At 40.9% G+C, this 17,465-nt stretch overlaps 1 protein-coding gene across 8 annotated transcripts in view; it reads right to left on the minus strand.

Annotated features, from left to right (window-relative positions):
- Positions 1 to 17,465, minus strand: part of FAT1 (FAT atypical cadherin 1) — a 289,837-nt gene that overhangs the window by 163,835 nt on the left and 108,537 nt on the right. For all 8 annotated transcript variants that reach the window (XR_013220037.1, XM_077279642.1, XM_077279641.1 and 5 more), the window contains exon 3: positions 6,066 to 6,380. Coding sequence is in view for 7 of the 8 variants with exons in the window: in XM_077279642.1 (XP_077135757.1) it covers positions 6,066 to 6,380 (315 nt within the window). In the remaining variant the exon portion in view is untranslated. The remainder of the gene's footprint in view (positions 1 to 6,065; positions 6,381 to 17,465) is intronic.

The raw sequence follows: 17,465 nt of genomic DNA on the forward strand, positions 1-17,465 counted from the left end.
ATAACCTAATCATTAAAGTTACTCAAAACTGAATCTGCTAAAAATTTCAGTAGAAAGTGCAGATATCTTTTTGCAGTTTTGGAGAAAAGTAATGGACTATAGGCTACTGATATGCTAACGGTAAGAAATTCTGCCCATTGGTCCTTCACTCACGATAACACTAGATGCACACCAATGTATTGTCCATCCGAGTGCAATCCAAAAACAACATCGGATTGCACACAGACCAATGTTATTCTATGGGGCAGCGCACAAGTCAGAGTTTTATGTGATATTCGGATGAAAATTAATGAGTATGTGGAAATCATCGGACCGAATACAGTCCAATTTCCGTACACTGACACAATGGAGAAGATGGAGAATTTTTTTTTCCATCTTCTCCTCAGTGTGGTCTCATTCTCTCATCCAAGAGATATCGGATCACACTCTGCTGACACTATGATCAGCATGTCATTTGCATAATGGTTCAGATTCTCTTGGAGGAGAAAATCTACGGCTGTAGGCACCTGGCCTTAGAGATGAAGCAAACCAGTTCACCATAGCCTCTGGATAAAAGCAGGAGAAATGTCTTACAAGTGACATCATCCCTAGATGGTCTTTTGATTGGCTGCCTGGCACAATGTCATCATTGCAGTGACACATGTGACGTCATGCCAGATTGGCCAACCTACAGAAAAGCCACCAATGCTGTCAGGTAAGAGACGGTTCTCCGAAGAACCAGTCTAGCGGTCACAAATTACTGATGTGGCCACTGGATTGAGTCCTGTGAACCGATTTTACACGAACACTACTTATAATATATTAGGGAACAGAAATTTACATAATCTCCTTTATAAGAAAGGCTTTACGTTAATTAGAAAAAAATAAGAGAAGCAAAAATTATCTTAATTCTATCGAAAAAACACCATACTTTTCCACTAAGCTTGAGAAATAAATAGTGAGTAAAGTTGTGCGCTATAATAGTCTGACTCGCAGGTAGCAGCTTTCAGGCAGAATTACCCAGCTAATAAATCACAGCGCCAGTGTTCTGCTAGGATCCTATAGCACTGTATGAAGAGACAACACAGGCTTAGGCTCAGCGGAATTTGTTGTTTCCTTCTGAAGATAAGATCGGAGGCCTACCTTAAATTATGAATAAACATTGAGCAGCAGTGGAGAATGCATGGCATGCCTCAGTGCCTCCTCTATACTTCACTCTAAACCTAAATTAGAGCCAATTCTAGGGTGCACACAGAGGTGCCAGGAATGGGAAACTACAGGTCCGGAAAGAATGTGTAATGTTCATGAAGCAGCAAAGAGAGTAAAGTGTTTATCGCCGTCCAAGTATTTTCCCGTTTTGTTTTTATCGCTGGGACTAAAGCAACTACTTAGGATTATCGACGGAAATTAAAGAAAATTATTTCATTAAAGCCTCGCCAGCTTGCATTCTACAAGTCAAATTAGCCAAGCAAATTAATCTGATTTTTATCTGCCCGAGTGAGAAAGAAAATTATTTTATGACAGCATGCCTTAACATAAAAGCGGGCGATGCTTTCCTAGGGAGGAACCCGCATTTCACGTAGCATAAAGTCTGGGAATTGTCTTAGTTATTGTAGCTCAGAAGGGAGGGGGATTAAGGAATGTGGAAATGGTTTCTATTAAATATGGGTTTGGAAAATCGAGGTAGGGCTTAGTGAGACTTGTGGTTTTGTACTTCTGAAATGCGGTTCTAAATAATAGTGCGGTTATGCTCAGTATATAGACAATTGCTTACATAACAATTCCCTAATACAATCTACTTATTCAATATAGTCAGTCAAATCAAAACAGGACATTGGCTTCTAGAACAGAATTGTAAATGGAGAGTTATCATTACAGATTTGTGATTTGAGCAGCAGGTTCCTAATAAAAGCTCCAAACTAGAGCTAGATCTGTGTGAGGTCTTATCATACGGCCAGTACCGAAAATGTGAAATACCCTTATCCTAATCAGAGACCTAAGGCCTCCGTCACACATCTGTATGAAATATGTTCGTGAAAAACAGCTACCGGTGTTATCCGTGTCACCGGTGTGTCATCCAGGTGTCCATTTTTACCATCAGTGTGGTCATCAGTATTTTTCTGGTATGAATAAAGAAAGACATAAATTACAAAGCTTCTCCCAATGTGTAGTAGGTAGAATAATACTAACAACATAGCAAATATTTCCAATTAGAAATGTATTCGAGTTCTCCTGATTCACTATGTCCTTTACCCAATGTGAAGGGTATTGCAGTAGCTTAGGTTTGCATGGTCAACAACTAATCATGGGGTTGTCCACTACTAGGACAACTCATTCTTGATCTAAACGTTTGCCCCAATAAATTAAAAAAAGCTTTGACTCCCCTCCAGTGCCGGCGCATTTCCAGCGGTGTCAGCACTCACTCTCCCAGGGCTCTCGTACGATTGTTGTGACATGAGACCCCGGCACCCAGTCAGTGCTGGCGTTCCTGTCCCTGCCTTTTGTCAAATTGAATAAGAAGAGGAAGTCCGGGCTGCAGCTGATCTCCGACTTCCTCTTTATGGTCAATTTGACAAAAGGTGGTGACAGTGACACCAGCGCTGATGGGGCTCCGAACTAATGCGTCACAATAACCGCCCCGGGGAGAACAAGTGCTTGCATCACTGGAACAGCACCGGCACGGAAGGGGAGTATTAGGTTATGGATATTTTAAGCGAGGGGCGAAGCGTGAGGTATGACAAGGATTGTCCAAGTAGTGGATAACTTCTTCCCATCAATACCTGGCACTGCCGCCGGCACTTGGGACCGGAGCATTCAGATGCATAGAAATACATGCAGCCGCACACTCCGGTCCCGAGTGCCAGCGGCAGTGCCGGGTATTGAGGTGCGAGACTCGGGTGAGTTTCTTGCAAGTGTGACCCCGGCCTAACTGTCACTATATGAGTGGTCATAACCATGGATATGACCACTACTGCACTGCCCTGCACATGCAGTAAGCAACATAGCGAATCAGGAGAACTATACTACATTTCTAATTGGAGGAATTATTATTACACCGACTACATACTGGGATAGGATCTTAGATATCAGAATACCGCTTTCAGGGTATATTCATACACATGGTGTCTCACGCCGCATTTTACAGTTCTAGAATCTCATTCACTTGCTGCATTTTTTCCTTGCATTTCTTGAGCTACTGGGCACTATTTTTTAATCCGCAGCATATCAAGTCTTTCAGCAGTTTTGCAGCATTTTTTTCACCCATTCAAATGAATGGAAAAAACTCAAATGAAAACACTAGAAAAAACACACATTTTTCCTAACACTTGTTTTTGCTGCAGAAAAATAGGCAGCAGAACTGCATGCCTGACTATACCGTAATAGAGCAGAGTTGCAATACTAGACACAACCTACAGAGAAGTGTGGCGCTGTTTCTCAAGTAGCCGTGTTTTTCTAATCCTGTACAATTTTAAATGACGCGGTGCTTGCCGCTACCAAATGCTGGAGAATCTGTGAATGGAGATGACAGCAGGAAATGTCCTCTGAGGATGGACAGGAAAAATGAAAAAACTTCAGCTCTTACAAGAGACTTTCTTTGCAAAAGATATACGCTGATGTTTTGCCCATTTCCCGCTGCATGGAAATGACACAGGTGACCTTTATATTCATGTTTTCATCGAACAGGATTTCACAACCCGGCCAATGATTGTTCTGGAGCATTTTACACTTCAGTCGTCCTCTCAGGGACCTGCTGGACCACAGTTACCCATTGTAATGTGAACAGCATCTCCAAAACGAGCGAAAAAATGCAATGAAACGTAAAAAGATCTAACAGCAAATCTATCTTGTGTAATTGAAACTTAACATTTGGACAAAGGGCAAAGAGCAAAGTCCTGTACAAATAGCTTCGTCTCCATGAGCTCAGTGGATTAATGCGGTAACCCCATTAGCAGGTAATTGCTGTATATTTTCTCCTGAAGACTGCAGTTATTGGGCCCTTATCTGTACAGCACAGTCTTATGCGGTGTCACAATCACACCATATTCTCAGTAATATTCACTAATTAGACGCCATTACGGAGGTCAAAGGAAAAGACAGCTAATCCTCAAGTAATTTGCTCAAACATTAATATTGCTGTTAGTATCTCATCCATGTTCCCTTGAAACTGGAATATCTGGGAAAGGGATAAAAGGTCAAGACAACTCCATCCTGTAAGGCTAAACTCACAAACTGAAGGACCGTAGAAACCGGCATGTAGTATTCATTCCCTGTGTCACAAAATAGGGAAAATTAGTGGAGAAGTAATGTGGAGGAAAATCACACAAGCATGGGGAGAATATACCTCCTCCACTGGCTAGATGTAAGATCAAGGTTCCTCTAAGGCAATTTATCTACCTGTGTAAAAGGTCCCTGAGTGGAGCACTGAATTTATCTGTGAGGAAGATAAATCACCAGCATTTGTTTGTACAGGGGATGTGATAGTTTACCGAACATTGCCTAAATGCCCCTTTGGCACAAACGTGAATAACGGCTCAATAAACGGTTTGTGACATTGATGGTGGGAGGAACTGAGCTGGTTCAGAGTTTCTCTTAGGACTTGGAATCATAAGTCCCTTCCCTATTAATAGCTGAGAGCAGAAAATAGTTGTTTCATTTTTTCTTTATTAAGTGAAAATGTACTGACTACTTATAAAATGTATTTCAAAAAGTGACGTATGGAGTCCTGTACTTCTCAAATTATTACATTACATCAGAGGGGAATTGCTTCTTATGACATATTCCAACAAGACCAACAACAATTTAAGAAAAATGTGATGGAAGTTGTTCCAGGTCTTGTTACTTTATATTTGGCCAAAAGTTTTACCAGTATAAAATGAGAATAGATATATATTCAGACACATAGGCCATATGGTGGAGCGGTGTGGCTGCAGCCTCAGCATCATCATCATTGCTGGCACAGGGCAGGAAGCGATGTCACCATGCAGCGCGACTACGTGTCTAATGCGCCTCTGCAGCTGCACACAATGTGGCTGGATGGAATCCCATTGGTTAGAACACATTGGTAAAATCCCATCATATCACGTGTCTAATGTGTCTATTACAGACGCAATGTTGGAGACTGGTACACAGGTCTGTCTTATTTGCTTTTTCCATATTACCACTGAAATTAAGAAGCACCAATAGTACCAACTGTCCTACAGGTTGTGCAGTTCCTCTTCTTCCTTCTGCTCAATCTGACATTAGAGATGTTAGTTAGTTCAGGTAGGAGAGGTACAGTGAGTGAGGGTCACACAACAGCTTTTGGCTCATCTGAGAAAAATTGCTCTGATTATGCTAATCACCCTCTGATCAAACTCAGATCAGAGCGTGATCAGAGAGTTATGTGATTATCTAGGAGGTGGAGAAAAAAAAAAGGTTTCTCCAACTTCTCTATTTTGTCAGTCCGTGAAAATTGGACCACACTCGGATGTTTAGTCTGCATTTTTCCACAGACCCAAACAGTTGAATGGGCGAATATGATCCGATTCTCTACGGCAAATCGTCAATGCTGAGGTTTCTTCTCCGACCAACTAGGTCTGAGGAACCAAGAAAAAAAAATCAGACATGTGCAGGGCCCCATGTAATAACACGGGGACAAGTGCCATTCAACAAAATGACAGATAGCACTCGTTGGATTTTTACAGTCATATGCGCTAGCCCTAGAGATGTTCTCCGAACAACATAATTTTTTTAAAAACCCACTTATTCACACATAGGAGAGCATTTAAATTCAATACTTTCTTAAGATAATCGCCTACTCTACAGTGACCACTTAGCTGAACGCTGCTGAGCGTAAAGTCTGTACATGGTATTACCCCCTTTCACTATCTCCCCCAAAAGAAATGAGTATTTAACAACTCATAACGTCTCCTGCTTCCACATTTTCACGCCTTCTTCTAATGACAGCCTTTGCTGGTTGCTTGAAGGTTCAAATTTAGATTATTTTTATTAAAACATTTTTTAGATTGCCTGTTCTGTCCTTTCACAGTCTTGTAACCCTCAGATTTTAGTGGATTTGATGGGAAGAAAAAATGGATTTCACATACCTGTCTTTGGACTGATTGCAAAAAATCCCTGTGGGTTACCACTTGAAATCTTATAAGTCAACTTGTCATTAGAACTGGAGTCAGGATCAAAAGCAACAATCTGCACAACGGATAAATCCTTCGGCGAGTTCTCCATGACCTCTGGGTAATACACAGGTTCCGAGGTTTGTGGTGCATTATCATTGACATCTTCAATTTCAATGTAGATCTCAATAAATGATGAGAGGGGAACAACACCGCGATCGGTGGCATAAACAGTCAGCCAGTAATGAGGAGTCGTTTCACGGTCAAGATTATCCGCAGTCCGTATAATACCTGAATATTAAAAAAAGATAGAGTGCATGGTTAATGGAGATTTCAGCACTTAAGGTTAAGTATCTTTCAATTTCTAATTGCACTAAACACATATAAAGTACAAAGTATAATCCATCAATGCGGCAATAAAGCCATGCTAATGAAAACATATTAAGAGACCTGGGAGGCAAAGTGACTCATCTCTGATATTTGGGGTGTTGCTGAAACACCAGAGCATTATGGATTATCATTATGGTTGATACTTTTAAAACGCTGTCATATATTTTAGATATTTCAAGAACTTTTGGAATAAGACCAAATGTGACTTTAAGTAAGAGAACGGAATAAAGTGAATCCTTATGGATATCTGTGCTAAGAGTTCGAAAGTTCACACTGTATAGAATGAGCCAATCTTATGGTCTTTCGCCAGGAAAAAAAAAAAAAAAAAAAAGTTCATTAGGATTCCAACAAATCCAAGATGCGAAAAAAAAAAACCTACATAATATGAATTCTTCACAAGAAACAATCAAGTCTTTATACGATTCAGGGCTTTGTATACTACATAACATACACGGGAGTTTCTCCACGGCTTGGACTAGGCCACAGTCCTATTCAATAATGAATTACAAGGATTTATCTGACAGGCATGAGCTCTGGCACACAACGGCAACACATTGGCAACATCATGTCTGCAGGGTTTTTTCTCCAAGTGCTTTTAATAAAAGTATGGACTGGACTATGATATAATTGCCAGGCCACTGTTCTTCCCCTGGGACGCTCGGCTATACGGTCATACGTGGAGCGGATTATGTTGAACCTCCTGATACAACACAGATCTGTGTTGCTTTATGTACTGGCTACAATCAGGTCTGGAAAATATCACCAAGGGAAATAGACCAAAACAAATTTGCGTGATGATACAAAGACTTTCCACAAATGCTCCAGTAATTGAAGCAGTCATATAGCTATACTAGCGGAAAGTCAGCCAAGTATGGACCTCTTTGATATAGAGCCCAAATGTTAGCTCTACTCACTTTGACATTAAAATTTACTGGAAATGGCAACATAATGCATACACGATGAAAGATATACATCAAGAAATTATTTGGTGTTTTCAAGAACACAGATTTCACTTTGTCCCACAGAATCTCAAAACGCCCTAGTAGCACCTGTGAATTCATATCATTCCAGTAATCCTATACATGATTCTGGTAGCGTTGTATGTTGATCCACTCCCACTGTTCACTGATCATGACGATTAATTGTCTCCTCTAACAGTCTCAATAATGTAGGAGTCAAAATGCATGGGGTCATAAAAGGGATGGTTTAAGGAAAAGACCATTTTACACGTGTTAAAGGGCCTTAAATTAGCACCGATCAACTTGTGATATGATCAATCAAAGGTATGGCCAGAAGTCTACCCATTTAAATCTGCCTTAAAAGGCTTGTGCTAAGAAGAATTCATCATAATCAGAGCAGTGAGGTTTCAACATCCTTGCACCGATGGGAACTCGGCTTCAGGAAAATGGCCGCCGCGATCTCCATCTGCGCACGCGTGGCATCCCGCTGCCATTTTCCTGAAGCCCCAGGAAGCAGAGCACTCCATCTGCGCACGCGCGGCCTCAGGAAGATGGCCGCCCCCACCGATAACCCTCTGAATAACACAGATCGCGCACTTTTTTAGCCGTTGCGCAGTGCATTCGGCTGTTGCGCATGCGAAAACACTACGCCACCGCCGGGAAGATAAGCAAGAGGTGAGGGAGAAACAGCCATTTCACCACGCCCTTTTGACCAGACCAGCGTGATTGACAGGCGAAAACGGCGACTTTTGTAAGGTATTTCGACAGCATAGGTGGGGAATCAGGGGACAAAAAATTCACTATTGTAAAACACAGCTCAGGCGCTATTTAATGGTATTTTTATCTCATACTGAAAAAACAGGGTGACAGGTTCCCTTTAAACCACAGATCAGCAGACAAGCAGCAGCTGATCGGCAGTCATATAGTGTCCTTTGTGGGCCTGTCTAAATGGACCTATAGACATATCTAGCAGAATCTTTTACCCCTGCTGAACAAAAGGATCGAGCTATCAAATGCCAGCTATCTGATCCTTTTTGACCCCCAACATAATCTGCCAGGGGACAGTTGGGAAATCACCATATATAACAGATGGATCCCAGTAAGTTTCACTGGCATTTATTTAATATGTATGGGGAAATTATGGGGTAATGTCTGGATAGGGTCGCCCCTTGACACGGCAGCAACTGTTCCTAATTAATTAGGGTTTAATAATGAAGGTGAATGGATCTGCCTTATGAAGGATCAGTATCACTATTCCATTCCACTCCTGCCCTAAAAACATGAAACTACCCAATAATTCCAAATTAAAAGAATATCTGCAGATGTGATGTTATACATCTGGTGTCGAAACAATTGGGAGAGTATCATTAGACAGAAGAGCTGTAGTGTTTGACTGAACATTGTTTTATGCTTGATGCAACATTTTTGGTGAAATTATTACGTAATTAATAGAAATGTGTGAATGATCTGTCACATCTGCTGCTGGAGAACTGTAAGCTGGGGTGACGTTGCGTCTGACTTATCATTAGGATCAGATTTGGCTTGTGTGTCGCTTATAAGTCAGGAAATAACAGGTTTAACGAAATGAACCCATTAGTTTCATCGGAACAGATTGAACTTGCTAACACTATACTCCTCGCGGAGCCTTAACTCTGCATGGTCCCGATTGCAAAGCTCTAAAAGAAGCCAAGATTAAATTAACCACTACCTACTTTCCCTTCGGAGAAAGTTCTCTAGATTTATTTTTTGTTACCCATCAGCTTATAGGGGAGATCGGGCAGTGGAGCATCTCACAATGTTCTCGTTTGAGCTAATTAAACTACTTTCACAAAAAGCAAAGGCTTTTGTTGGATCACTGCTACCCAACTATAAAACATGTCTAGGCCGATAGACTTTCCAAAATCTTGCAACCAGATCATTTAGCAGAGAGTCAAAAGGTGTTTATTTAAAGACAAAATGGTAAAAGCTTTTATCTGAAATATGTCAACGGAGATTTTGGGGAGGAAACAGCCTCTATTTTTCAGAGGAGAAGTGATTGTTCCTGCCTAGAGAATGGTCAGCAGGCATGTTACATGGATAAATGGGAAGAGATGATGCAATTAGAGAATCTCGACTGAAGCCGCTTCTCGATTCAGCGTGTTACTTCCAGTCTGCGGAATCCTTTCGAAGAGAGCAGACAGCTTCCACTGTCATTCCATTTATGCCTATTTTAATAGCGTTGCTTATTCCTGTCATCCTGCCGCCTCGGTGTCAGAACTTTAGGATAATAGTTCTATAATTGGTGCACAGAAAAAGTGCAAGCTTAATAAAGCATTCCTGAATATACAATGATGAGATATTCAAAGAGGCTTCCCATAGTCTACATCAATAGTTTATTGATGATCCGTACACAATTCATATACGCATATAATCATTTCATTCATGGCTGGCCCTATAAAACTGTTCATCCTAACTTTCTGGTTCACAAATATAACGTCTGCTCTAATGAACAGCTCTGATCTACGCTGCACACTCAGCTTATATCGTAAAAAACCAGGACAGAATGCCTGCTCTTTCGGCTAGGCGCCCCTATTCAGTTATGGGAATTAGAGAAGTAGAATTGGTAAATTATTGAATATCCAAGTTTAGGAGAAGTAGCATAAACTGTTCACATTTATACAGCTTATGCCAATCATGCAGGATTAAACAGAGGATGGCGGATGGCAAAAGAAAATGATGGTATGCAGCGTTAACTAATAGGCTACTGAGGATTTTCCTCCTTCAACTCAAAAATCTGCATTTCTTTTTCACACGTTTAAAAAAAAAACCAAACACAGTAAGCCATTGAGCTGGTAATGAATCTTATCATCCCAAGAAATTGGATGGCACAATCAGCTGGGTGAATCCATGTAGGTGCCATTCTTGGTAGTTTGACGTCCATGTAGACCATGCTGCAGTGAGAAAAAGAGTAGATCCACTTGTGGTAATATATCAAGTAGCTTTTATTAACGCATTTCAGGTTTGTACCGAACCCTTTGTAAAAACCTATCTACAGTTTTGTATGTAGTTTGTAGTTTTGAGAAACCTGAAACGCGTTAATAAAAGCTACTTGAAGTATTACCACACGCGAGTCTCCTCTTTTTTCACAGCCACGCGATCTACTAGGACATCTATCTACTACTTCTTTTCAATCTACAAGCAGAAGAAGATCCTCTGTTGTGTGCAAAAGCGACTGCAGCAGCTGAATAATCTACGGACATCTACTGGAGTTATGACACACAACCCAATCAGGTGAGCAACTCCCTAACCCTCCAATTGGACTTGTAATATATTATTACCCTATGTCTGTGTGTCTCCCTTTTTCTATTCTTGATTGTTGAAAGCAATGGTGGACAACATGCCATTCTCCACATTACCCGCCAACAACCAACATCATACTAACCTACTGCATAGTCTGGAAACATTCATTGTGATCACTCATGAGAATCTCAAGTTGGGTCAAGTGTAGCAGTGCCCCAGGCTACAGCAAAGACTGACAAATGAAAACTATCAGCCCCCTGTCCTTATTCACAACCCACTTCTCTTAAATTTTCTTTGATCTTCTACAAACTTATTCTCATTACCTCAAACAGCAAAAGCCATGAATATCTCTGTCAAAATCCTATGACCACATTGAACTTGAAGTCTCGAATTCTCCTACATACAAATAATTAATCTTACAACCTTTCAAAATAACTGGTTCTTCTATATTTAGAGATTACGCTCTAACGACTTCCATGTAACAATTTTTTTTTTTTTTTAAACTTGCTTACTTTTTTTTTTTTTTATTACAGACTTTTTTCCCCACTCCACACCATCCCTCCGGTGGCGGGGCTGTGTTTCCCGGTAGACACCTGACATTGCCTACAAGTGACAATCAGCAGCTGCAGACATGTGCAGCCTTTCCATCAGAGCAGATTTCTGCTGTGATGGAATACTGAAAAGACATCAACCAATTAGAGGGCTGATTGGCTGCAGCGGTCTAATGTCATTTTACTGCTGGGAGACGCACTGCCAATATTGGAAAAATAGCACCATGGTGGGCAATGTAGTTGTGAAGAAGGGGTTCTCCAAGACGACCCCCTTTAATGCTCCCTTCTCACTAAAGGAGCTCAGTCAAGTCTGTAAGAATGATTCTATCTACAAAGTTGTGGATTGTTCGCAAGATGCGATAACAATTCTTACTGAAGCTCTGATGCATCATGAATATCTAGGGTGTAGGGTGAATTAGGGGAGATTTTGCCCTTCTCACAATAAGTCCTAAATAGTCTCTTGCTTTACTGTGAAGTAAATCCATAGAAGCACCAGAGATAGGAATGCTAAATAATTGGGGTTAATCATTCTCTACGAGGTTCTTGCAAGTCATGATTTCTTCTCATTCCCTCTTAAACAAGATGAATTATGGCTTTCCGGGCTCTGCCTGTACATAGTTGTAATGCTTGGAATGGCTCTAGGCTGGAAATCAAGTCGTCATCATCTAACAATAACTGGGACCTGCAACAACTCGCCCGGTGTGTGATGGAGAAACACCTTGTGATAAATCTAACAATGCCGATCAGGGAAAAAGGCCATCCATCAATTCTAACAACCTGTCAACTTCCAGTAATTCAAACAATGGACTATTAAACGTAAACTGAGTATTTGCCTGATTTCTATGAGAAAAATGTCCATTATTAAGGAATTTCTAACATAAGCGAGTAGTAACATTAATCGTATATATAACAGACAGGAAAGTATAAAGAGGCTGAAATAATAAATATTACTAAAACAATACGTTAAGAAAAATGAATGGGAAAAGCAAACATTCCAGCGCTGACCTCCCAGGGGTACGGAGCTAAAATCATGGTATTAACGCTACTCTTCCTATATCCAGGGGTACACTGCACAAATTATTCTATTACCTGTAATGGGATTACAGGACATCAATCCAGAACCTCCAACATTTGGAAATGTGAAATTGGTTTAAATGGTCATTGTCATTTCAATCCCCTGAAAGTGGGTCTGTCAGCAGACTTCCCATTACAAAATAAATGCATTAAATAGACCTCTTGGACCTGACGAGGCCAGAGTACTTACTTTGACAATCCATGCCAGAATGGCTCTATAATCTTAGTAAAAATGTTTCCTCCTAATAATAAACTAACATATTAGGAGTTGTGTTTAGATACGCGTTTGCATTCTGATCTCGATTTGATTCTACGCACTTTATTTGGATCTTTTGATTTTACTAATCCCAATAAACACAAGCCTACAATAAATCGTTCAGATTTTCATCCAGAAAGTTGGACAATTTTTCCTCACTGGTCATCCATGCGCAAAATGTTTTATTTATTTTTTTTAAATGCAGCAGCTATTAATCATTTACAGTCTCCCATGTTATGTATCCGTGAAAATTGGATGTTGCACTGTGTCCAATTTTTTTTTTGTGCATCCACAGGCTTGAATGGATGGGTCTCATCTGATTTACCGAAGAATTTAGTACATGATGCGATTTTTTTCTATACAGATTTGGGAAAAAAAAATAAAGAATAAAAAAAATCGCTCGTCTGCACTGCACTATTGAATAACCTTGGTCCGAGCGCTGTCCGCTTTTTTCATGAACAGCGCTCAAACCAAAAATACACTTGTGTGAACAGAGCCCTTGTAGTGTTTTGTGGATTGAAGCATTGTTTACCAGGTTCATTGGTATTTTATAACTAAAATTCTTTCATTTTATACAGCAATATGTCAGTATAATAGACTTATCTATTATTGGGGATCGATCTACAGATCTATTGATTGGACTGATGATTGGGAGGACATTATTATTGTGTATTGGAATAGTTTTTAATTGCTGTCCATGATTGAATTGACATCATTTGCTTATATTCTTTAATAAAATATATGAATATATCGTACATATTATTACAATGTGCACACCTATATATATATATATATATATATATATATATATATATATATATATATATATATATATATATATATATAGTCTTTCCGTTTTTTGAACTCAAAGTAGATGACAAGATACAAAGCACAAAAAAGGGGACAATACTTGCACCTATTAGGGCAAGTTCACACTAGGCATTTTATTCAGCTTTTTGATCTCTTGATTAGTGCAAAAAAAAATCTTTTACAATGGTAACCAGGGTAAATATTGGGTTACTAAGTGTGGCCCTGCGCTTAGTAACCCGATGTTTACCCTGGTTACAAGTGAACACATCGCTGGGTCGGCGTCACACACACCGATCCAGCGATGACAGCGGGTGATCAGCGATGAATAAGGTTCTGGCCTTCTAGCTCCGACCAGCAATATCACAGCAGGATCCAGATCGCTGCTGCGTGTCAAACACAACGAGATCGCTATCCAGGACGCTGCAACGTCGCGGATCGTCGTCGTTCTCGCTGCAAAGTCGCTTAGTGTGAAGGTACCTTAAGTTTCCAGGACCAGCCATAAATGTCCTCACAACAGTCTATCTGTCAGAGATTTCCTTACAGCAGCGCGCTTCCTGCAGATAGGCCTGTAACACATACCTGCCTCTGATAACACTGCGTTACTCACAGATGCCCCTATAATAGGCAGAAAATGCCAGAAATGCCCCGTAAAGTGCTGAAGGCATGCCTGACGTAACGATTATGAGGAGAAAAACTATAAAATCTCCCAGGACAAGGTACCCAGTAGGATTTCTTATCCAATAAGACACATTTTAGATTACAGTTACCGTACTTATATAGGGGAAGGTATTAAAGGGAAAACTCATCCAGGTATATACAGTAGATCGTATATATGAATGGTCGCGGTTTGACTGCAGTGACCCTCACAACCTCTAAAACAAAGGCCGGCCATTATAGTCCATATTTCACTCACACTATCTGTCCATCTTATGAGAAAAGTTGAAGATGGGAGATAATTTATTATAATTTCCCGTGACTAAAACTAAAGTATACAATACAATTCTCACATAGTGATACAATAAGCTTTTATTAAAGGGAACCTGTCACCCGCCCCAGGCATTTGTAACTAAAAGAGCCACCTTGTGCAGCACTAATGCTGCATTCTGACAAGGTGGCTCTTTTAGTTCGGGTCCCTGCAAACGCTGAAATAATCGCTCTTATAATGTGCCCCTCATACCTGAATTTGTCAGGGGGGCCCTGACACAAACGCCTCCCAGCCGTCACTCAGGGCCTCCATGTGCCAGGCGCCGCCTCCATTTAATTCCTGTACGTCTGCGGCGCCTGCGCTGTAAGTTTTTTTGCGCTGCCCTTCGAATTTACAGCGCAGGCGCCGGGGACGTTCATGAAGGAAATGGAGGTGGCGCCTGGCACACAGAGGCCCCGAGTGACGGCTGGGAGGCGTTTGTGTCAGGGGGGAAAAGACATGCCCCCCTGACAAATTCAGGTATGAGGGGCACATTATAAAAGCGATTATTTCAGCAGTTGCAGGAACAAGAACTAAAAGAGCCACGTTGACAGAATGCAGAATTAGTGCTGCACAAGGTGGCTCTTTTAGTTAAAAACGACTGGGGGGGGGGGGGGGGGTGACAGGTTCCCTTTAAAACTTTCCAACATATTCTAGTCACTAATAAAAGCTTATTATTCTTTTTTTAAGCCAGTTTAGGGAGTAATGTTTTTCCTTGTGGAGAGTGACAAGCCTAGCCTGGCATGCCAGAGTGAGGAGACTTATAAGCCATGCATGCTCCTATGGGAAAATAAATATGCAAAATGATCTCATCGGAGAGGAAGAGAACTAGAACTCTACCGCCACCTATTGGAAGCAGTGATCCTAAAAGTAAATATTGCCATTTTAACAAGCCTTGCAATAAGATTAGATAAAACAGAAGCCAAATCTGAATCCCAGTTAGCTTTTATCCCAAGTCATATTGCAAGGCTCGTTAACTGGTCGATAGTGACTTTTAGGATTGCTGTGTACAATAGGTGGCGATAGAGTTCTAGGTTCTTCCTTTCTGAAGAGACAATTTGTTTATTTGAGTCAGTTTAAGGCTATGTGCACACGTTCAGGATTTTTCGCGTTTTTTAGTCGGTTTTCTGCTGCAAAAATCCTATTAGAATGCAATCTGCATTTTTTGTGCACGTTACGTTTTTTTCCGCAAAAAAAAAACGCAGCATGTTCATTAATTTTGCGGAAAATCTCCGGATTTGCCACTATATAATGCAGTAGTGGTTCAGCTATGTGCACATGTTCAGGATTCTTTGCAGAATTTTCCTGAACAAAACCGGACTTTTTCTGCATGAAATCCTCTAGAGTAATTATCGCATTTTATTCTGCGTATTTTTCACGTCTTTTATGCGGATTTTTCCGGAGCTTTCCACTACTATATTATATAGTGGTAAATCAGGAGATTTTCCGCAAAATCAATGAACATGCTGCGTTTTTTTCCGCGATGCGTTTTTTTTGCTGAAAAAAAACCGCAACATGTGCACAAAAAATGCGGATTGCATTCTAATAATAGGATGCTTAATGTAAGCATTTTTAAAGTGTTTTTGCAGCGGAAAACCACCGAAAAAAATGCGAAAAATACGTGAAAAATCCTGAACGTGTGCATATAGCCAAAAGCTCTGGAAAAATCTGCATTAAATAAACGCGAAAAAACGCAAAAAATACGTGAAAAAAAAACAAGCAGATTTCTTGCAGAAAAAGTCCGGTTTTGATCAGGAAAATTCTGCAAGAATTCCTGAACGTGTGCACATAGCCTGAAAGCTTAAGCGCCACTGTGGTGTTTTTTGTTTTTATTTCTCCATGTGTGACGCCCCAATGTAAGTTCCCTGCACTTATGGTACCGTCACACTCAGCGACGCTGCAGCGATATAGACAACGAGCCGATCGCTGCAGCATCGCTGTTTAGGTCGCTGTAGAGATGTCAAACACAGCAGCTCCAGAACGATGCAGGAGCGATCCTGTGACGTAACGGTGACTCACTTATCGTTCTCACAGGTCGTTACCTCCATGTAAAACATTGCTGGCGTCGTTGCTTTTGCTGTCAAACACGACGATACACGCCGACCTGACGACGAAATAAAGTTCTGGACTTCTAGCTCCGACCAGCGATATCACAGCGGGATCCAGATCGCTGCTGCGTGTCAAACACAACGAGATCGCTAACCAGGACGCTGCAACGTCACGGATCGTTGTCGTTCTCGTTGCAAAGTTGCTGAGTTTGAAGGTACCTTTAGTATTATACTTATCAGTTGCCATCTTCAGTTGTTCTGCCATCTTGTGACCGCAGCTGTGACTGACCGGAAGTCAGAGGTAGCGGTCAGAAGCTCTCAGCCCAAGTCTATGCGAGCCTCCTTGTGGCCTCGTTCTGGCTCTCATAGACTTACATTGAGAAGTGGCTCAGATCTGACAGTGGAGTGCAGGAAAATGGCCAAACAACAGTAGAACAGGCCCAAAGCGGCACCGAGAACATCAGAAGACTGCGGCTGGTAAGCATTTTCTTATGTGTAAGGAACAGAAAATAGTGATACCACTACCAGTATACCTTATTGTTAGGGGTGGACTTTAGTGGGGTTGTCTTGACAGAACACAATTAAAGGTGTTCCTCCTCTATACAGATTGAAAGGTGTATAAACTTGTTATAAGGATTAAAGTTCAAGCAACTGTATTTTTGGTCAGAGTGCTGTCTATACAAAAACCGGACATTACACAGACAGAAATAGGACCAATGTTAGTCAATTAATCAGTGGGTTTTTTTTTTTTCACAGACCGAATATGCGAGTGAAAAACAAATGCTGTTCAATGCTTTTTTGGGGGATGTCACATGACACTCGCCTACCCGGGTCTATGAATGCGGAAAAAAAAAATTAAATTGGGATCCCCTCTGGATAAACTATATAGCATCTGATTTTTATGGATACACATTCTTTAACATAGAAACTGCATTTGGTCTCGTAAATTTTAAGAAATGCTGAGGTATAAGAATGGGTGCCATAAGGATTGCATGTGGATGACAACCAGGGATGTGGAGTAGGAGTCAGAAGTTGGAGTCAGAGA

The sequence above is a fragment of the Ranitomeya variabilis genome, chromosome 1 (genome assembly GCF_051348905.1).
Source record: "Ranitomeya variabilis isolate aRanVar5 chromosome 1, aRanVar5.hap1, whole genome shotgun sequence".
Classification (NCBI taxonomy): Eukaryota; Metazoa; Chordata; class Amphibia; order Anura; family Dendrobatidae; genus Ranitomeya; species Ranitomeya variabilis.